The sequence below is a fragment of the Alosa sapidissima genome, chromosome 1 (assembly GCF_018492685.1).
Source record: "Alosa sapidissima isolate fAloSap1 chromosome 1, fAloSap1.pri, whole genome shotgun sequence".
In the NCBI taxonomy this organism is placed as follows: domain Eukaryota; kingdom Metazoa; phylum Chordata; class Actinopteri; order Clupeiformes; family Clupeidae; genus Alosa; species Alosa sapidissima.
The window spans coordinates 3048253-3070513 of NC_055957.1; the positions used below are offsets into that span (position 1 = coordinate 3048253).

Consider the following 22261-nt stretch of genomic DNA (forward strand, 5'->3'; position numbering starts at 1 on the left):
TGTAGGTTTATTAATGCTGGTATGCATTCAATGATATTGTACAGTAGTTAGGTGTATTAATGCTGGTATGCATTCAATGATATTGTACAGTAGATAGGTGTATTAATGCTGGTATGCATTCAATGGTATTGTACAGTAGTTAGGTGTATTAATGCTGGTATGCATTCAATGGTATTGTACTGTAGTTAGGTTTATTAATGCTGGTATGCATTCAATGATATTGTACAGTAGTTAGGTGTATTAATGCTGGTATGCATTCAATGGTATTGTACAGTAGTTAGGTGTATTAATGCTGGTATGCATTCAATGGTATTGTACAGTAGTTAGGTGTATTAATGCTGGTATGCATTCAATGGTTGTGAATAGTGAGGAAAAGGATAAATACAAGTGGCTACAAATGGTTTACAATGGAAATGAGAAAACTAGGAGTTCACTCTTGAGGCCTATGTTCATAAACAGAGGAGACTGTAAAGGAGGTAGCAGATGAACCAGAACAGGCTGAAGTGACTGAAGACAAAGATGATGGAGTGACTCCTGTTACCAGCAAACGCTGGAAAAAAGTGGAGTCTTTACAAGAGCTGAAGCCTGAAGGTAACAAGAAAAAAACCCTACAACTTTACTTCAGGGTTAGTTGAATGAGAGAAAAAGAAAATGATACCTAATAGGTACTTTCAGCGTCAAGATCAACAATAGTTGATTGATACTCTTAACAATAGTGTTCTAACTTTATTTAATTGCTGATTTAATTGTAATTCAATGGTATCTCTGTCAGAGGATGACACACATCTACTGTATCCACAGGTTAAAAAACAACTGAATGTATCCAATGATATTATAATATACTATTTACTGTAGGTAAATGCTGCTCTTTGACAAACAATATATAAAAGTGAAACTAATTATTAAAATAGCGACTGATTAAAATTAGTTCAGAAAATTGGAAAAAGTTGTGTTACCCTTGAGACCTGTTCACAAACAGAGGGGACTGTCACTGCTGAGAAAGAGGCTGTAAAGGAGGCAGCAGCTGAACCAGAAAAGGCCGAAGTGACTGAAGACAAAGATGATGGAGTGACTCCAGTTACCAGCAAACGCTGGAAGAAAGTGGAGTATTTAAAATATCTGAAGCCCGAAGGTAACAAGAAAAAAAACTCTTCTAAACCTACCACTTCACTCCAGGGTTGGTTGTAGAAAAAGAGAAACAAAGTTATTCCTAATTGGAAGATTCCGCATCTTTACTAAGATCAAAAATATTTGATTGGTACTCTTAACAAGTGGCAAATCTTTACTGAATCGCCGATTCAATCGTAATCCAATGGTAAGTCTACCAGAGGTTATGACTACGACAATTATACAATTTTTTCTGCTGGATATAAAAGGAACTGAACGCACCCAATGATGCTCTATAATATTTATGCACATGAATGTTGCTCTTTGATGGGGAATATGTAAGAATGAGGAAAATACCAACTCCAAGTGGCCAAAATTTGTTTCCGAAAATGGAAAACAAGATGTTTACTCTTGAGGCCTATGTTCACCAACAGAGGAGACTGTCACTGCTAAGAAAGAGGCCGAAAAGGAGGCAGAAGCCGAACCAGAACAGGCTGAAGTGACTGAAGACAAAGATGATGGAGTGACTCCTGTGGAGTCTTTACAAGAGCTGAAGCCTGAAGGTAACAAGGAAAATCAAAAAAGTCTGCCAAACCTACAATTTCCCTTTTCAGTTACCTGAAGGGAAAAAAAATATACCTAGGTACTTTCAGTATACTGTATATAACAGCTATCATAAATACTCTTTTGTACTCATATCCTTTAACGAAAAAGGTCCCCAACAAAATATGTTCTTTTCATGATGATTTCAAAAGATTAAGGAATCTTTACAGTTGAATCCAATACTTGCTAATAGAAACAACAGCCATAGCTGTTATTAGTAGGAGAAGAAGGGACAGTAGTCAGTGAAGTAACAGAGGCTGTCTGAAATGAGTTTACACTGGAAATTGGGGGAAAAAAAAAATTGTTTTACACTTGAAGCCTACAGTATATATGTTCATAAACAGAGGAGACTGTCCCTGCTGAGAAAGAAGCTGTAAAGGAGGTAGCAGCCGAACCAGAACAGGCCGAAGTGACTGAAGACAAAGATGATGGAGTGACTCCTGTTACCAGTAAACGCTGGAAAAAAGTGGAGTCTTTACAAGAGCTGAAGCCTGAAGGTAACAAAAAAAAACCCTCCTTCAAATGTTCAACTTTACTTCAGGGTTACCTGAAAGGGGAAAAAAAGAAATATATATACATAGAAAGTATTTTCAGTGTTGTTACCATAATCAAAATATTGTAATGATTATCTTGAGGAAACAGTGCCAAATCTTTACTTAGTCTCTGAATTCAACATCTCTGATTAATGATTTTGTGCGGATATTTTGCTGCACCTTTTTAATACATTGTAAAAAAGTGGTAAAACCCTTCACTAAAGGATAGAGCAAGTAGACACAAAAAAGTATACCCTTTAAAAATAATTGGTACCAGTAAGTCAATGGTATCTGTCCACCAGATGATAAAACTGAGATGATTATACAAAGCTATCTGCTGGGCATAAAAAACTGAATTCATCCAATGATATTCTACAAGGTACATGAATGCTGGTGTTATAATAGTGAGGAAAACTACAAGAGGTTACAAATTAGTTTACATTGGAAATGAGAAAACTAGGAGTTCACTCTTGAGGCCTATGTTCACAAACAGAGGAGACTGAGAAAGAGGCTGTAAAGGAGGCAGCAGCTGAACCAGAACAGGCTGAAGTGACTGAAGACAAAGATGATGGAGTGACTCCTGTTACCAGCAAACGCTGGAAAAAAGTGGAGTCTTTACAAGAGCTGAAGCCTGAAGGTAACAAGAAAAACAAAACTCTTCTAAACCTACCACTTCACTCCAGGGTTGGTTGTAGAAAATGAGAAACAAAGTTATTCCTAATCGGATTATTCCGCATCTTTACTAAGATCAAAAATATTTTATTGATACTTCTAACAAGTGGCATATCTTTACTGAATCGCCGATTCAATCGTAATCCAATGGTACAGTATGTCTACCAGAGGTTATGACTACGACAATTATACAATTTTTTCTGCTGGATATAAAAGGAACTGAACGCACCCAATGATGCTCTATAATATTTATGCACATGAATGTTGCTCTTTGATGGGGAATATGTAAGAATGAGGAAAATACCAACTCCAAGTGGCCAAAATTTGTTTCCGAAAATGGAAAACAAGATGTTTACTCTTGAGGCCTATGTTCACCAACAGAGGAGACTGTCACTGCTAAGAAAGAGGCCGAAAAGGAGGCAGAAGCCGAACCAGAACAGGCTGAAGTGACTGAAGACAAAGATGATGGAGTGACTCCTGTGGAGTCTTTACAAGAGCTGAAGCCTGAAGGTAACAAGGAAAATCAAAAAAGTCTGCCAAACCTACAATTTCCCTTTTCAGTTACCTGAAGGGAAAAAAAATATACCTAGGTACTTTCAGTATACTGTATATAACAGCTATCATAAATACTCTTTTGTACTCATATCCTTTAACGAAAAAGGTCCCCAACAAAATATGTTCTTTTCATGATGATTTCAAAAGATTAAGGAATCTTTACAGTTGAATCCAATACTTGCTAATAGAAACAACAGCCATAGCTGTTATTAGTAGGATAAGAAGGGACAGTAGTCAGTGAAGTAACAGAGGCTGTCTGAAATGAGTTTACACTGGAAATTGGAAAAAAAAGATTTGTTTTACACTTGAAGCCTACAGTATATATGTTCATAAACAGAGGAGACTGTCCCTGCTGAGAAAGAAGCTGTAAAGGAGGTAGCAGCCGAACCAGAACAGGCCGAAGTGACTGAAGACAAAGATGATGGAGTGACTCCTGTTACCAGTAAACGCTGGAAAAAAGTGGAGTCTTTACAAGAGCTGAAGCCTGAAGGTAACAAAAAAAAACCCTCCTTCAAATGTACAACTTTACTTCAGGGTTACCTGAAAGGGAAAAAAAAGAAATATATATACATAGAAAGTATTTTCAGTGTTGTTACCATAATCAAAATATTGTAATGATTATCTTGAGGAAACAGTGCCAAATCTTTACTCAGTCTCTCATTCATCTCTGATTAATGATTTTGTGCAGATATTTTGCTGCACCTTTTTAATACATTGTAAAAAAGTGGTAAAACCCTTCACTAAAGGATAGAGCAAGTAGACACAAAAAAGTATACCCTTTAAAAATAATTGGTACCAGTAAGTCAATGGTATCTGTCCACCAGATGATAAAACTGAGATGATTATACAAAGCTATCTGCTGGGCATATAAAACTGAATTCATCCAATGATATTCTACAAGGTACATGAATGCTGGTGTTATAATAGTGAGGAAAACTACACGAGGCTACAAATGAGTTTACATTGGAAATGAGAAAACTAGGAGTTCACTCTTGAGGCCTATGTTCATAAACAGAGGAGACTGAGAAAGAGGCTGAAAAGGAGGTAGCAGCCGAACCAGAACAGGCTGAAGTGACTGAAGACAAAGATGATGGAGTGACTCCTGTTACCAGCAAACGCTGGAAAAAAGTGGAGTCTTTACAAGAGCTGAAGCCTGAAGGTAACAAGAAAAACAAAACTCCTTCAAACCTACAACTTCACTTCAGGGTTACCTGAAGGAAAAAAGACAATGTATACATACAAGATACTTCCAGTATTGTTACCATGATCAAAAATATTTGAATGATTCTCTCAAAGAAAAGGGTTTACTCAGTCTCTGATTTTACATTTCTGACTAATGTTTTTGTGCAGATATGTGGCTGCACCTTTTTAATACATTGTAAAAAAAAGTGGTAAAACCCTTCACTAAAGGATAGAGCAAGTAGACACAAAAAAGTGTATTGTAAACGTGCTAATTACCAACCATTTAGTTCGAAAATTCTAAAACAACAATGTTTTGTAATACTTCAAAATAACATTTGATAAATGAACCTTACATTTTTCAGTAGCCTTAGTTGTGCAGATTTGAACAAAATCTAGTTTGGTTCTTACCGGAGCTTTTACTGCCTGAAATATCCAATTTTGTTTACCACGCTCGGGGTTTAGTGCTGGGCCTATTCCCAACCTTTCTCACGGCACATCAACGGTTAGCCTGAGAATTCTCGTTGCAAATCAAAATTCCACTGGAGCGCCAAGCAGATTTGTACACGCAGCCTTACAACACAGTTTACAGCTCTTCGAGTCACGGTAAAGTGTAATTTTTGGTGCATAGCTAATTTAGATGCACTTATGGTGTGGGTGCTTGCGTTTCTTTAGGAATCCACCGTCTTGGTTTGTATAGAAATTAATATGAAGTGACACATACACGTAGGAGGTTGGAAATACATGTCGGTTGGTAATATGTTACATTCCGATACCCTTCAAAAAGAATTAGGTACCAGTAAGTCAATGGTATCTGTCCACCAGACAATAAGACGGAAATGATTATACAAAGCTATCTGCTGGGCATATAAAACTGAATTCATCCAATGATATTCTACAAGGTACATGAATGCTGGTGTTATAATAGTGAGGAAAACTACAAGTGGCTAAAAATGAGTTTACATTGGAAATGAGAAAACTAGGAGTTCACTCTTGAGGCCTATGTTCACAAACAGAGGAGACTGAGAAAGAGGCTGTAAAGGAGGTAGCAGCTGAACTAGAACAGGCTGAAGTGACTGGAGACAAAGATGATGGAGTGACTCCTGTTACCAGCAAATGCTGGAAAAAAGTGGAGTTTTTACAAGAGCTGAAGCCTGAAGGTAACAAGAAAAAAAAATTCTGTCAAACGTACAACTTTACTTTAGGGTTACTTAAATGGAAAAATGGTGGTGGATCTCGTCACAGAGTTACATACAGTATAGGGTAGATATGCATATATGCACAAAAGGTCTTTATCACATCTTCACAGCTTCAATTAGAAACTAAACCTTGCATGCATGCTAACTAATTACAATGATACATTAATTGCAAACAAATGCTAATCTACTGTTTTCATTCATTCATGTTAAAATATGAAGCAAAACGTTCACATTTCAATGCAACTTGATGGCTTGTTTAATGCTGCCAAGAAAAAAGATGTCCTCCAACATGTGTATATGTTCTGTGTTACTTCATATTTCATTAAATCTAGAGTCTGCACCTCCACCTGTACCTGTGAAGGAAAAAGATGAACCAAAACCTGCACCCATAAAGGTGCAAGCTAAGCCAAAATCTGATAAAGAGAAACCTAAAGAAGAGCCCCTTATGGAAAAGGCCAAGTCAGAACCTGAAAAGGTCAAAGCCAAGCCGGAATCCATAAAGGAGAAAGTCAAACCAGAACCTATTCACCATAAGGAAGAAGCTAAGGTAGAACCCAAGAAAGAGAAACCTAGGCCAGAATCTCCAAAGGCCAAGGCTAAACTTGAGCCCACAGCAGAGAAGGCAAAGCCAGAACCGAAAAAGGAGAAAGCTAAGCCTGAACCTGTAAAGGAGAAAGCTGAGCCTAAGCCCAAAAAGGAAAAGCCTACGCCTGAACCTGAAAAGGAAAAGGCTAAGAAAAAAGCTGTAAAAGAAACGGCAAAACCAGAACCCACAAAGGAGGTTAAGCCAGAAGTAATAAAGGAGAGTGTGACAACATCGGAAGAAAAGGCTAAGAAAGAAGCCGTGAAGGAGAAAACTGAGCCTGAACCAGCAAAGGAGAAAGCTAAAATAGAACCCAAAGCAGTAAAAGAGAAGACTAAGCCCGAACCAGCAAAAGGAAAGGATGAGCCAGAGCCTGTGAAGGAGAAGGCTAAGCCCAAATCCCCCACTGTAAAGGAGAAGCCAACACCAAAAACCATAAAGGAGAAGGCTACACCAAAGCCTGCCCCTGAGAAAGAGGAAGTAAAGAAAGAACCTGCAAAGGAAAAGGCTGAGCTTGAACCTGCAAAAGAAAAAGTGAAGCCAGAACCTTCTAAGGAGAAGGTTAAGCCAGAACTTGTAAAGGAGAAAGCTAAACCAGAACCTGCAAAGGAGATGATTAAACCTGTAGAGGAAAAAGACAAGCCAGAACCAACGAAGGAGAAAGAAAAGCCAGAGACTAAAGCTTTAAAGGAGAAACTAACACCAGAGCCTGTAAAGAAGGAAAAAGTTCAAAAAGAACCTGCTAAAGAGAAGAGTAAGCCAGAGACTGTAAAGGAGAAATCTAAGCCTGAAGCTGACAAGGAGAAGGCCAAGCTTGAACCTTCGAAGGAAAAGGTGAAGGCAGAACCTTTGAAGGAGAAGGTTAAGCCCAAACCTGTCAAGGAAAAGGCTAAACCAGCACCTCCTAAAGAACAAGCTAAACCAGAACCTGCACCTGTAAAGGAGAAGCCTACACCTGAAGCTGCCCCTGTAAAGGAGAAGGTTAAGCCAGAACCTGTGAAGAAGGAAATTAAGGCTGTACCTTTGAAAGAGAAAGCCAAGGCAGAGCTCATTAAGGAAATAGTTAAGCCAGAACCAACTAAAGAAAAAGTTAAGCCTGAACATCCTAAGGAAAAAGCTAAGGAGGAGATTAAGGAAGTATCCATGAAAGACACACCTAAGCCTGAACCAACAAAAATAAAGACTAAGCCAGAACCTGTGAAGGAGAAGGCTAAGCCTGAACCAGCAAAGCAAAAAGCTAAACCAGCTCCTGTGAAGGAGAAAGTTAAGCCAGAACCTGTGAAGGAGAAAGTTAAGCCAGAACCTGTGAAGGAGAAGGCTAAGGCCGAACCAGCAAAGGAAAAGGCTGAACTAGAAACTGTAAAGGAGAAGGCTAAACCAGAACCTCTGAAGGAGAAAGTTAAGCCAGAACCTGTGAAGGAGAAAGCTAAACCTGAAACTGTGAAGGACAAGGCAAAACTTGAACCTGTAAAGGAAAAGGCTAAACCAGAACCTGTGAAGGAGAAAACTAAACCTGAACCTGTAAAGGACAAGGCAAAACTTGAACCTGTAAAGGAGAAGGCTAAAGCAGAACCTGTGAAGGAGAAAGTTAAGCCAGAACCTGTGAAGGAGAAGGCTAAACCTGAACCTGTGAAGGACAAGGCTAAACTTGAACCTGTGAAGGAGAAGGCTAAAGCAGAACCCACACCTGTAAAGGTGAAGGCAAAGCCAGAACCTGTGAAGGAGAAGGTTCAACCAGAACCTGTGAAGGAGAAGGCTAAACCACAAACTGTGAAGGCTAAACCTGAACCAGAAAAGGAAAAGGCTAAGATGGAACCTGTGAAGGAGAAATCTAAGCCACAACATGTGAAGGAAAAGGCTACACCAGAAGATGTGAAGGATACAGCTAAATCAGAACCTGTGAAGGAAAAGGCTAAACCAGAACCTGTGAAGGATAAGGCTAAACCAGAACGTGTGATGGAAAAGGCTAAACCAGAACCTGTGAAGGATAAGGCTAAACCAGAACCCACACCTGTAAAAGAGAAGGCTACGCCCAGAGCTGTGAAGGAAAAGGCTAAACCAGAACCTGTGAAGGAAAAGACTAAACCAGAACCTACACCCACAAAGGAGAAGACTAAGCCTGAACCTGTCAAGCAAAAGGCTAAGTCAGAACTTGTGAAGGAGAAATCTAAGGCAGAACCTGTAAAAGCTAAGCCAGAACCTGTGAAGGAAAAGGCTAAACCAGAACCCAAACCTGCAAAAGAGAAAGCTAAGCTTGAACCTGTGAAGGAGAAAGCCAAACCAGAACCTGTAAAAGCTAAGCCTGAACCTGTCAAGGAGAAAGCTAAACCTGAACCTGTGAAGGACAAGGCAAAACTTGAAGCCGTAAAGGAGAAGGCTAAACCAGAACCTGTGAAGGAGAAAGCTAAACCAGCCAAAAAAGTGAAAGGTAAGACCTAAAATAGTATCACTATTTAACTAAATGTTATATTAAATAGAACTGTGCTTTACAGTTAAGCAAACCCATCTGCTCTGAATGTCCCCACACCATCACTTATGTCACTGAAGGGGTTGTGAAAAGACTGGATGCAGCTTAATGCATGTTTCACCAAATAATCTGGATAATTACCATGTCTTTGAAATGACAGCAGCACGAAAGGAGCAAAAGGAAAGACCTGTACTGCCCTACAAAGCAAAAAGGCAGTAACTGCATTTTTGGTCAAAAATGAGTTATCATTTTCATGACATTCAAGGCATCCTTTGTTATGTGACAAAACATCTTATCTCAAATGTGTGTCGTTTTGGAGAAAAATGGTAGTCGTTTGTACAGTAACTGCAAAAAGCCCTATGAAACAAAGCAAGAGTACAGTAACATCCATTACTGTATTCTTGTTATGTTTTACCTAACAAAAAATAACCATGTTGCTGCGCAGTGAAGTTACTGTTTCCATGGTGAACACACATAGCTCATTTCGCGGCATCCTCACGGCGGGACGGTTTTAACATTTGCGATTATAATACCCATGTTGTGCGAAAATGTCATCCAAATCCGTAGGCTACAGTACTTTTCGAATTATCTTACTAACGAACCGTATATATATATATATATCTATGCTAACGAACATACAGAGACAGAAACAGCACCAAAAGATAACCTTTGGGCGGAGGTAGCCTAAAACTTCTAGCAGCTAAGGTTAAAGGCATCATGCTATCCCATAACATCCAAACAGCCAGCATGATCTTCTTCGCTCTTATTAGCCTACATGAACGGCGTCCAAAGATTGTTAAGGCGGAGCAAGATACTTCGTCGTAGTTCATGTCTATGGGCGCGAAATGGGGATCGAGTCCTGTCTGCATAAAGAGGCGTGTCGATGACGTATTGATGAGCGTACGATGCAACCGGCCAACAGCAGCGGCATAAATAATCGGCGCACACCTGATATAAAGTTGATTTTCTCCAGAATGGAATGCTCAAAAATGCTAAAAATGTACCTGAAATGTTCAGAAGGGTTTGAGGATCATGAAAACGTGCCCAAAATTCACATTCTTAACTCTATAGAACCAAGACCTTAGCATATGTGGGAAAATTCTGAGCTATGCCCATAGACTTCAATGGAGTCACTGCCTCTGCTCTGCATAAAGGGGGATTTTGACCCCCCCTCGTGCGATCCGGGTTCCCGGAAGTGGCTCCTGATGAAATATCTTGCTCCGCCTTAACAATCTTTGCGGCGTCTTCTTTTTTCATAGGCTAATAATTCATGGCGTTGTTGTCCAACAGGAGAATATAACTGTCCATAAACACAACTATCGGTGTAACAGTTATTCTTTAACGTGACAGGTGTCTGTTCAACTTAAAACCAGCCTTAAAACACACTCTCTTCGCGGCCGCTGTTTGAAGGATGTCCGCTGTTTAGAGAAGTTAGCGAGTTGTGAGCAAAACTGACATCTTTCTCTTTACTGTAAGCATCCATGCTTTCAACAAAAACAAACTTCTGCAGTGCGAGCCGGCAGGTATTCACGCCCCCCTTAGCTCTCAGGCTCAAACACATTGGTTCCTGTTCCTAAGCATTTATGTAGGCTATTGCACGATTTCTTCTTCTGAATATAAAATTATATATTTAATTTTGATTCCCCTTAATCTGGTATTCCCTGCCTGTGAGCAGTGTTGTGGAGGATGAGGACTAATAGGCTAACCATATGAAATGTGGTGAAATGTGTGGTCTTAGTTATCATCAAGAGTTTGAAAAGCCTTAGAAACACTTAGGCAAAATGATTTTGTTTTGCTCTGTTGAAATGGAGTTTAACTTGCTTATATTGCTCTAAAGAAAAGTTGTTTTGCAGTGCTTTAACATTAATGTGATTTGTAGGTATAGCAGATACTATATACATTACAGATACAGAAACACCCCTAGACACACATTAATCTAACACTCAGACATAATAATGTGGTCCTATTCAAAATAAATTGTCCCCATTTGGGCCTTGATACAGCTTAGCAATGTGAGACGCGGTTACAGCACCAGAACAGCTTCCGGGTGGAAAATATTGACCTAAAATGGTCAAATTAGTTTGGGTTTGGTATATCCATGTTCAGGAAAACAAATGGTTCCAATTATTTCAAATACAGTGTACCTAACACACCCAGAGCCCAAGTTGTGGCAAAATAGTTTTTGGAGAATCTGTAGTTACTGCCTTTTTCCTTGGTATGGTGCCACATTTTTGGTATACAGTACAGAATACAGTAACTGCAAAATAGGGGTAAAATATAAAATTAAATATGAGGATTTATATGTACAATGAATAAGCTAATATAAAGTAACAAAACAGCCACATGTCCAATAATCTACCTACAACTATTTAGGCTGGATGACAGGATAACTTTAAAGTATTTTTTCTCAGTTCTGCACTCTGCGTAGTTACTGCCTTTTTGCTTTGCAGTGTAGTGTTCTTGAGTTCTGTAGCCCAACTGCTAGAGAACCGCTGTCTGCCAACAGAGACTTTACAGATTGTCTCATTGTCTCTGTAATGTAGAGCCTGAGGAACCAACGGAAAAGGCCAAAGCAGTTCCTGCTGTAAAAGGTAAGAATGTAATTTACGAGATGACAACTGAATTCAGGCTCAGTTCGTAGGGCCTATAAATACATTTTTAAAAAAAGTTGGATATGTCAAAGAGAAAGTTTTTTTCAAATCTGTCAAAACTAGACCTATAACAACTCTCAAGTTGTTTAAATATTAATTTGATTCATTGAACATTTCTCAGCTGGTATGAAAGGTAGATAAAAGGAGAGTCAAAGCCAGAACTGATACAACACTGGATGTTATCTTTCAATTTAGCACCTGATGTTCCAAAAGAAAAAGCCAAACCTGAAAAGAAAGGTACAGTAATCTAAGCTTGAGTTATTTTGCCCAGTAGAACTGATGTCATACAAAACAGCTGGCTCCAAACATGCTATATTATAGCCATTTGTCTCTGTGTCAAATGAAATGCGGCCTTAGGTGTGAATTGACTTCTGCATTTATCGTTTAGAGCCCAAGGTCCCAGAGAAGGAAACCAAACCAGCAAAGAAAAGTAACTCAGTTCTGCTTGTAGTCAGCAGTGCCCCTGTGTGCTTTTATGCTACATGCTAATTGAGTCATATAGAGAAAAACACAGTTTTTTGGCTTGTTTGCAGTGAATACTGTGAAGCAAAGGTAACTGTCCTTTTATTAAGGCGAAGACAAAGAAGCTCTGTGATCCATCATTGTTCAAGTGCTTTGCTTATGGTTTAAAAGCATACAAGGTTTATATGCCTTAATCAAGGCAATCTAATAAGTTGATCAATCTCACAATGCATATATTGTGATTGCATATTATATCTACTTTCACATTTTGCTATGCTAAGCCATTCTGCAATGTGTTTACAGCATTTACTGAAAAATTATATTTCATTTTTACTTTTTTTTTAAAAAACAAGCTGAAATTTCCTGTGTGCTCATGAATTAGCCAAGCTAAACTTCAAAGCTACTAGCACATTAAGCATGCTGGATTCTTTAAGTGCATTGAGAAGCAATTACTAGTTATCACCTTTTTTCAATGAATAAATAAATGTATTTCACTTGACCAGAACGTGAGGCACCGAAGGAGAAGGCCAAGCCAACGCCAGCAGTAAAAGGTATGAATTTGTGTTACATATCATCACAATCTCAATAATGCATAGTTATAGTAATAATGCATGCTTATTAACTATTAATACATAAATGTATTATAAACGTTTTTTATGATATACTTTTTTTAATCTTTGTTTAGAACCCAAGGTTCCAGAGGTCAAGGCCAAACCAGGCAAGAAAGGTATGGTATGAGCAATAATCAACGCCTCAAAAACGAAAGTCTGTTTGACCATTTAGTTTAGCTCATTTCTAACAAATGACTTATCAGTTTTCACATACTTTAGTCCCAGTACCTGAGGTTCCAAGGGGAAAAGCCATACCAACTAATAAAAGTATTAAAAGTATTTGTGTTTTTTTCTCAATGGACAAGAACATTTGAGTTGAACCTTGAGTGATATGCTTGCACTTTCACTTTCCTGCAGGAAATACTTGAGAGCAAAATACACGGAAAAGGCTGCTAATCCTATTGGCACTGCTTAATTTTGCTATGCTGTGGTGCAGTCAGTGAAAAGTTGTTGATATTTGAGCTAAACAGCAAATATTCACAATAGCAACAATGGCAAAAATGGCTTTGCATGATGATTGAGAAACTCGCCATTACATTATTCTTCCTAAACATCAATAAAACAATATGCTACATCAACAAGCAATCAACAAGGAGTACAGTAATTTCCTGTGTATTAGCCGCATTGTGTATAAGCCACAGGACAGTGTTTTATGCAAGTTAAAAGATACAAAACCATATCAATGCCATATTAACTGCCCCCGTGTATTAACCTCATAGCTGAAGAAATTTTGCAAAAGCAATGTATAAGCCGCAGCTAATAGTTGGGAAATTACGGTATGTTAAAAAGGGCAGCTCAGCTATCATAATTTTTTGTACTCCATTAGTATATTTAGAAAAAAAATGTCATGGAATTTGCACTGACAATGGTTTCTCACCTGCTCTAGAAGCTGAGGTTCCTAAAGAGAAAGCTAAGCCAACAGCGCCTGTGAAAGGTAGGAACATTGTTGGTGTCAACATTATGTTTTATATTAATTGTTTTCTATAATATTTACATGTACATTTTTTAAATAAATCAATTGTCTAACTTATGCTAAAAAGACAACCATACTGCAAACATTCCAGTCACTTATGATATGGTAAGACTTGAGTGATGCTTTTTCCTACTTTGGCTTTTTCAGAACCAAAGGGAAAACCACAAATGCTGCCAAAAATAGGTGATTTTTGTGTTTGAAATATGTGAATATGTTCTAAGGTCTCTCTGTGTCCTAAATTGTAAAAGCTTTAAAATGGTCATTCTATGAATGCGGTGAGGAAATGATGAGGTGATGGACTGATAAATAATTTTTTGTGACAGTTCTTCCAGTACCAAAAGCTAGACCAGCACCTGCAACAATAGGTACTCATCTCAAGTCTGTAGCACATTTTCATACAGCTACACCAGTCTGAATGATGTTTTCTTATAACTTGCTTCCTACATCTTTGAAGCTATACATATTTAATAATATATTAATATCCTAGATGCTGTATTACTGTATTCTACACCTATTTACCATGCACTCCTTTCCACTATAGAATCTCTGAAAAACATCACAAAAACAATTCCAGTAAAGAAAGGTAATGTCCACACCATACCTGCTACCTCAGGTCTAATGCAATTTGACATAAAAAAAAGCTGAACATTACTATATTTAGACCACATAATATATTTCTGACTTGTACTGAATCAGTTTACATCTCTTGACTTTTAACATATACATGAATTAGTTGTGTTTACAATTTCACATTGTCATTATGTGAGGTACTCTTTAATTTCCAAATTTAGGGTCATTCATATTTAGTACATTTTGGTTTCAAATTACTTGACTTCTTCCATAGCAATCATGGGTTATCAATAGGGTATTACTGTATATAAATGTAGACCAAAAATTAACAGTACAGTTTGTTCTTACTAAATATCACTCAAATATCAAAATAGTACTAAAAAAAACTCAAAACTCAAAAATACTTTTTCATGTCTCATTCAGAACCTGAACCTCCAAAAGAGAAGGCCAAACCAGCTACAAAAGGTATCTGTGGCTAGCAGATGATTGACTTTGTAACAGCATGTTTTATGAGCCAATGCTAACTGCCACTGCTCATTTCAAATACAAAACTGATGCTTTCCAAAAGTGCATCAAAAGTGTACAAACATGCATATCCTCTTTACTGTCATACCTTCTCTATTGTCTTTGTTGTATTGCATCCCTAACTAACATCACTTTCATGTCACATTCAGAGCCTGAACCTCCGGAGGAGAAGGACAAACCAGCTAAGAAAGGTATCCCTACTAGCAGATGCCTGAGTTCATAACAACAACCTTTATCAGCCACATCTAATAGTCTTTCACCTAAATTATCATTTTTAAAGCAGAACCTGAGGTTCCAAAGGAGAAAACCAAACCAGTCACTAAAGGTACATACTAGCAGATGTCTGAGCTTATAACGACAGCCTTTATCAGCCACCTCTAACAGCCACATCTAACTGCTAACTGCTGGTCTTTGCTGTAGTTTTCTAAAGTATCTTTTGTGAAAAGCAGAACCTGAGGTTCCAAAGGAGAAAGCCAAACCAGTCATTAAAGGTACTGCTAACATTTTCAGAAATAACACAAATGTTTGTCACTTTAGCTTGTCATCTAAATCATATTTTGTGCAATGCAGAACCTGAGGTTCCAAAGGAGAAAGCCAAACTAGTCATTAAAGGTGTTTACATTTACTGTATGCTTTGTTTTAAAAAGCTCTGCTTTATGTGACAGTTCTGCTGGCTTCACTTTGCCACCTTTTCCAATGGAATTATATGCATTCAATTGCAAACAATTTGTTATTGTTCAGAGACCAACAGTATAACAAAACATTTTTGAAGTTCATCAGTTAATCTTTGAAAACAATTTAACACAGTAAAAATGCACTACTCTCGAACCTCAACAATTATACACTTTTTCACATTGTCTTCAGAGCCTGAACCTCCAAAAGAGAAGGCCAAACAAGCTAAAGGTTACCTACCAGATGCTTCAGTTGACCAAAGCAAATATTATCTATTAAATATAAGTTTGTTCTTATACAGACATAAAAAAACATTACTCTAGAACATCGGAAAACTCTGTTTTTCATGTCTCACTCAGAGTCTGAACCTCCAAAGGAGAAAGCCAAACCAGCTAAGAAAGGTATATCTGCTTGCAGATGCTTGAGTAGGCTACAGATAACTTCATCAGCCAACTGATGATGCTAATATTTTTCCATGTAACATCAATGCTATTCAGTTAAGCATTTCAGTTGAGGTGCACATATACAGGCTTTACACCATAGCTGCTTATCTCATCTAATGCCTTCATTTGCAATGCACCCCTAACCACACACCGCACTGTCCCTGTGGATATATTTCATAAATAACGGTCAGTCTCATATATTTTTTTTATCAATTATGTTTAACCTGATGCAGAACCTGAGGTTCCAAAGGAGAAAGCCAAGCCATTAAAAGGTACACTTCAATAGAATGGTCCATGGTTCTAAAGAAGTTCTAACAGTTTTCACTACTGTTAAACCTGTGGGAAACATTCTTTTTTATACCTTCTTTAGAACCTGAACCTCCAAAGGAGAAGGCCAAACCAGCCCAGAAAGGTATTAGTACTGAAAGAGATAATTACGCTTAAAACAGCTAATATTATGAGCCAGCTCTAACTGCCAACAACACCAATATACTGTAACACAGTGTCTTCAGTCTAGCGGTTAACCTCAATTACCCTTGTCCAATGCAGAACCGGAGGTTTCAAAGGAGAAAGCCAAACCAGCCAAGAAAGGTATAGAAGATACTTTATGAGCCACCTCTAGCTGCCTCTATTAATATTTTTCAATAAAACACAAACCCTCTTCAGTTTAGCATTTAACCTAAATGATCTTTTGTCTAATGCAGAACCTGAGGTTCCAAAGGAGAAAACCAAACCAGTCACTAAAGGTACATACTAGCAGATGTCTGAGCTTATAACGACAGCCTTTATCAGCCACCTCTAACAGCCACATCTAACTGCTAACTGCTGGTCTTTGCTGTAGTTTTCTAAAGTATCTTTTGTGAAAAGCAGAACCTGAGGTTCCAAAGGAGAAAGCCAAACCAGTCATTAAAGGTACTGCTAACATTTTCAGAAATAACACGAATGTTTGTCACTTTAGCTTGTCATCTAAATCATATTTTGTGCAATGCAGAACCTGAGGTTCCAAAGGAGAAAGCCAAACCAGTCATTAAAGGTACTGCTAACATTTTCAGAAATAACACGAATGTTTGTCACTTTAGCTTGTCATCTAAATCATATTTTGTGCAATGCAGAACCTGAGGTTCCAAAGGAGAAAGCCAAACCAGTCATTAAAGGTGTTTACATTTACTGTATGCTTTGTTTTAAAAAGCTCTGCTTTATGTGACAGTTCTGCTGGCTTCACTTTGCCACCTTTTCCAATGGAATTATATGCATTCAATTGCAATCAATTTGTTATTGTTCAGAGACCAACAGTATAACAAAACATTTTTGAAGTTCATCAGTTAATCTTTGAAAACAATTTAACACAGTAAAAATTCACTACTCTCGAACCTCAACAATTATACACTTTTTCACATTGTCTTCAGAGCCTGAACCTCCAAAAGAGAAGGCCAAACAAGCTAAAGGTTACCTACCAGATGCTTCAGTTGACCAAAGCAAATATTATCTATTAAATATAAGTTTGTTCTTATACAGACATAAAAAAACATTACTCTAGAACATCGGAAAACTCTGTTTTTCATGTCTCACTCAGAGTCTGAACCTCCAAAGGAGAAAGCCAAACCAGCTAAGAAAGGTATATCTGCTTGCAGATGCTTGAGTAGGCTACAGATAACTTCATCAGCCAACTGATGATGCTAATATTTTTCCATGTAACATCAATGCTATTCAGTTAAGCATTTCAGTTGAGGTGCACATATACAGGCTTTACACCATAGCTGCTTATCTCATCTAATGCCTTCATTTGCAATGCACCCCTAACCACACACCACACTGTCCCTGTGGATATATTTCATAAATAACTGTCAGTCTCATATATTTTTTTATCAATTATGTTTAATCCGATGCAGAACCTGAGGTTCCAAAGGAGAAAGCCAAGCCATTAAAAGGTACACTTCAATAGAATGGTCCATGGTTCTAAAGAAGTTCTAACAGTTTTCACTACTGTTGAACCTGTGGGAAACATTCTTTTTTATACCTTCTTTAGAACCTGAACCTCCAAAGGAGAAGGCCAAACCAGCCCAGAAAGGTATTAGTACTGAAAGAGATAATTACGCTTAAAACAGCTAATATTATGAGCCAACTCTAACTGCCAACACCAATATACTGTAACACAGTGTCTTCAGTCTAGCGGTTAACCTCAATTACCCTTGTCCAATGCAGAACCGGAGGTTTCAAAGGAGAAAGCCAAACCAGCCAAGAAAGGTATAGAAGATACTTTATGAGCCACCTCTAGCTGCCTCTATTAATATTTTTCAATAAAACACAAACCCTCTTCAGTTTAGCATTTAACCTAAATGATCTTTTGTCTAATGCAGAACCTGAGGTTCCAAAGGAGAAAGCCAAACCAGTCGTAAAAGGTGCACTTACATACTTCCCACGCTTTTAACCATCGCTGCTTTATCTTGTCTAATGCCTTAATTTGGAATACACCCCTAACCAACACCCTCACTGCCTCTGTGAAGATATTTCATAAATAACAGTCAGTCTCTTTATTTATTGTTTTTTTTATCAATTATGCCCAATGCAGAACCTGAGGTTCCAAAGGAGAAACCAAAGCCATTAAAAGGTACATTTCAATAGAATGGCCATAAAGCCTAACTTGTCTGCCACAAGAATAGTGACCCTTCAAATCCATTTCTGATTGTTCAGACAATTACTCTAAAATCATGATAAACACTAAAATCAGTATAGCATTGAAACCGGTTTTAACAGCTCTCATTGGAGCTGAACAAGAGAGAAACATTCTTTTTTATACCTTCTTCAGAGCCAGAACCTCCCAAGGAGAAGGCCAAACCAGCCCAGAAAGGTATCTCTACTATATACTTATGTTTTCAGCAGCAAATTATTATCACAAATCAGTTTCGTCTTATCCAAATCAATTAAAGCCACTTAGAATACTAAAAGTCGTGTATCTTTTAAAAACAGTTCTACATAGTAAAATATAGTAGTAGAGCATCGGAAAACTCTGTTTTTCATGTCTCACTCAGAGCCTGAACCTCCAAAGGAGAAGGCCAAACCAGCTAAGAAAGGTATTGGTACTGGCAGATAATAACGTTTAAAACCACACATTTTATGAGCCACCTCTAACTGTCAACAACACCAATATAACACTAATGTCTTAAGTGTAGTGGTTAACCTCAATTACCCTTGTCCAATGCAGAACCTGAACCTCCAAAGGAGAAAGCCAAACCAGCCAAGAAAGGTATCGGTGTTTGCAGATAATTAAGTTCAGACCAGCAAATTTTAATGAGCCACCACTAACTGCCTCTGCTAATATTTTTCAATATAACACAAACTCTCTTCAGTTTAGCATTTAACCTAAGTTATCTTTTGTCTAAAGCAGAACCTGAAGTTCCTGAGGAGAAAGCTAAACCAGTCGTAAAAGGTGCATATTCATGCATTCATTCTTGATGTGCTTTAAATGCTTATGCGCTACATGTTCTAATGCCTTAATTTGTATTACACCCCTAACCAAACACCCCCACAGTCCCTGATTATCTCAGAAATAACAGTATTAGTGTCATTCATTTTTATCAGAACCTGAGGTTCCAAAGAAGGAAACTAAGCCCTTAAAAGGTACACTTCAATGGAATGACCATAAAGCCTAACTTGCCTGCCATAGGAATAGTTAACCTTAAAATCATTTTATGATTATACAGACAACTACTCTAAAATCTGATGATGAACAACACTAAAATCAGTGTAGCAATTGTGACAAGGTTTTCATAAAAGTTTCAACACAGTTCTCAGTACCGTTGAATATGGGAGAAACACTCTTTTGCATACCTTCTTCAGAGCCTCAACCTTCCAAGGAGAAGGCCAAACCAGCTCCGAAAGGTATCTCTACCAGATCATAATATGACAAAAGCTCATATTATCTATTAAATCAGTTTGTTATTATACAGACAATTGCACTTAAACCATGTAGGACACTAAAAGATGTATATCTTTGTTAACATTTTTACAAAAAACATTACTCTAGAACATCAGGAATCTCTGTTTTTCATGTCTCACTCAGAGTCTGAACCTCCAAAGGAGAAGGCCAAACCAGCCAAGAAAGGTATCAGTGCTGACAGATAATTAGGTTTAAAAATAAAAGCTACCTCTAACTGGCAATTACAGTACACCAATATAACACTAATGTCTTCAGTTTAGTGGTTAATCTAAATTATTCTTGTCCAATGCAGAACCTGAGGTTCCAAAGGAGAAAGTCAAACTAGTCATAAAAGGTGCACACATGCCTCATAGTAGCTGTAGTTCAAGCATGACAACATTGCTTGTTGAGAGAGTACTTTGCCCGCCATTTAAATTAGGGCATAATCATCCATTATGTTTTGCCCAACGCAGAACCTGAGGTTCCAAAGGTGAAAGCCAAGCCAGCTTTAAAAGGTACACTTCAATAGATAGCCGTAGGCTGTATAGCCTAACTCTATTTCTGACTTTTCAGATTAATAAATTATTAAACTAAATTAATGACAGACAACACTAAAAATAGTGTGACATTGACACATTCATGTGGGTTTTTAGAGTAAAAATCACCATAAAAATACTTTCTTTTTCATGTCTCACTCAGAGCCTGAACCTCCAAAGGAGAAGGCCAAACCAGCCAAGAAAGGTATCGGTGCTGTGGCTTGAGCTTAGAACAGCAAACTTCATGAGCCGCCACTAACCGTTGCTGCTAACATTTTCAGAAATGAGTAATGCTATTCAGCGCAGCTTTTCACCTATTTATAAACTGTTGCTGCTAACATTTTCAGAAACGAGTAATGCTATTCAGCGCAGCTTTTCACCTATTTATAAACTGTTGCTGCTAACATTTTCAAAAACCATTATTTTCTGTCCCATGCAAAACCTGACGTTCATAAGGAGAAAGGCAAACCAATCGTAAGAGGTGCACAGTTGCATATGAGCTTTAAATGCATTAAAACCTAGGTGTGTTCCATTTTATGACCAGCTCCTAAACGTGTGTTTTGGAGGTCATGCAAGACATTTGTCCTGCTCAATACTCAATAAGGTTTTGTAGACGGAGATAGAGTTGACAGTTTAATCCTGAATAGGATGCAGAGCACAATGTAGGTCAGAGTTTGTGGCCTGAAAGCAGCAGAGAGGTGAATAAGACACAACACTTTAAAGACGAGCACGAGCCACTTATTGTCTAGTGGTCATGAATGAACGGGTGACATAAATCATAAGTCTTCCTGGTAGATCTTTCGGCCTAAGCTATCATTTCCCAATTCAGCTCTCCTCATTGCCAGTGGCACTAACTCACGCTAAGCCCATCACCTCCCCTCACACTTCCTGTATCCCCTGGGTATGGAATGGGGGGGTGTATGGATGGATTCCGCAGCTGACTCCTGCACGATCCCTTCAAGGTGTTTTAAGGACCCTGGCCAGAGACCTCGCCTAATAACTAACTCTTCTGCTTGCTTATCTCAGGCAAACTCAGGAGCCGAAGGAACTCATGAGATGTCTTCAATTGCACGGCATCCCTACCCAAACCTGCTACTGTCTCTGATCATTTAGTTCATAGGAAACAGCACTAATGGCATTATTTTTCTTGGCCCATGCAGAACCCGAGATTCCAAAGGAGAAAGCCAAACCTGCACCAGGAAAGAAAGGTACCATCCTTCATACAGAAATATGAATGCTATTACATGGGAAACTATGAATGGCATCGTATTATGAAATGAAATGAAAAGTAACAAATAGTAAAAAAAAGGTATGATCTTCAATAACTATTGGTGAAGATTGTGGTGAGATAAATAGGTACAATGATAAAGGTATCGGACATCGAACACATCTAAACACAAAAGCTTTCTTTCCATTTCTGCCCAATTTCTTGTTTGATTCAGAGCCAGAGCCTTCCAAAGAGAAGGCCAAGCGCGCTAAGAAGGATATCTCACTCACAATTACCTTAGTTCATTACATAGTTTTACATTTTGACACTACTTAGTATAAGACAAAATTCCTAAAGCTACCCACCCATTTCAAAACTATGGCAATCTGATACTCAAGTACTCATATCCCCAACTAAAAGTCAGTCCAGTCCAGGCAAATTACCTCAAACACACATTGAATGTACTTTGTCCACAACATTTGGACAACAACAAACTCTTGGAGTGTTTTCTGAATCTTGGAAGGGGAGGTGCTATCTAGCGTTTCTTCCGTCCACCATTGCTGAAGTATGGAAGTATGGGACAGTATGGGAGTATGGGAGTATGGGACAGTATGGGAGTATGGGAGTATGGGAGTATGGGACAGTATGGGAGTATGGGAGTATGGGACAGTATGGGAGTATGGGAGTATGGGAGTATGGGACAGTATGGGAGTATGGGAGTATGGGACAGTATGGGAGTATGGGACAGTATGGGACAGTATGGCAGTATGGGACAGTATGGGACAGTATGGCAGTAT

General features: G+C 38.2%; 1 protein-coding gene across 3 annotated transcripts in view; it reads left to right on the forward strand.

Moving 5' to 3' along the window:
• The window catches only part of si:ch211-266g18.10 (titin), a 48736-nt gene that overhangs the window by 15144 nt on the left and 11331 nt on the right, over positions 1–22261 (forward strand). The window contains exons 15-65 of one of the 3 annotated variants that reach the window (XM_042107584.1): positions 460–591; positions 980–1132; positions 1542–1670; positions 2055–2207; positions 2737–2880; positions 3297–3425; positions 3808–3960; positions 4486–4629; positions 5666–5809; positions 6181–8859; positions 11442–11489; positions 11745–11786; positions 11938–11979; positions 12515–12562; positions 12697–12738; positions 13509–13556; positions 13743–13778; positions 13919–13960; positions 14137–14178; positions 14589–14630; positions 14840–14881; positions 14971–15015; positions 15137–15181; positions 15261–15302; positions 15555–15593; positions 15722–15763; positions 16039–16077; positions 16176–16217; positions 16355–16396; positions 16510–16551; positions 16673–16717; positions 16797–16838; positions 16918–16959; positions 17212–17250; positions 17379–17420; positions 17695–17733; positions 17832–17873; positions 18008–18049; positions 18163–18204; positions 18375–18413; positions 18612–18653; positions 18835–18876; positions 19008–19049; positions 19188–19232; positions 19385–19423; positions 19643–19684; positions 19866–19907; positions 20035–20076; positions 20195–20236; positions 20421–20462; positions 21418–21465. In XM_042107584.1, coding sequence (XP_041963518.1) covers positions 460–591; positions 980–1132; positions 1542–1670; positions 2055–2207; positions 2737–2880; positions 3297–3425; positions 3808–3960; positions 4486–4629; positions 5666–5809; positions 6181–8859; positions 11442–11489; positions 11745–11786; positions 11938–11979; positions 12515–12562; positions 12697–12738; positions 13509–13556; positions 13743–13778; positions 13919–13960; positions 14137–14178; positions 14589–14630; positions 14840–14881; positions 14971–15015; positions 15137–15181; positions 15261–15302; positions 15555–15593; positions 15722–15763; positions 16039–16077; positions 16176–16217; positions 16355–16396; positions 16510–16551; positions 16673–16717; positions 16797–16838; positions 16918–16959; positions 17212–17250; positions 17379–17420; positions 17695–17733; positions 17832–17873; positions 18008–18049; positions 18163–18204; positions 18375–18413; positions 18612–18653; positions 18835–18876; positions 19008–19049; positions 19188–19232; positions 19385–19423; positions 19643–19684; positions 19866–19907; positions 20035–20076; positions 20195–20236; positions 20421–20462; positions 21418–21465 — 5694 coding nt within the window. The remainder of the gene's footprint in view (positions 1–459; positions 592–979; positions 1133–1541; positions 1671–2054; positions 2208–2736; positions 2881–3296; positions 3426–3807; positions 3961–4485; positions 4630–5665; positions 5810–6180; positions 8860–11441; positions 11490–11744; positions 11787–11937; positions 11980–12514; positions 12563–12696; positions 12739–13508; positions 13557–13742; positions 13779–13918; positions 13961–14136; positions 14179–14588; positions 14631–14839; positions 14882–14970; positions 15016–15136; positions 15182–15260; positions 15303–15554; positions 15594–15721; positions 15764–16038; positions 16078–16175; positions 16218–16354; positions 16397–16509; positions 16552–16672; positions 16718–16796; positions 16839–16917; positions 16960–17211; positions 17251–17378; positions 17421–17694; positions 17734–17831; positions 17874–18007; positions 18050–18162; positions 18205–18374; positions 18414–18611; positions 18654–18834; positions 18877–19007; positions 19050–19187; positions 19233–19384; positions 19424–19642; positions 19685–19865; positions 19908–20034; positions 20077–20194; positions 20237–20420; positions 20463–21417; positions 21466–22261) is intronic. The other 2 variants (XM_042107591.1, XM_042107600.1) reach the window with 2 other exon arrangements.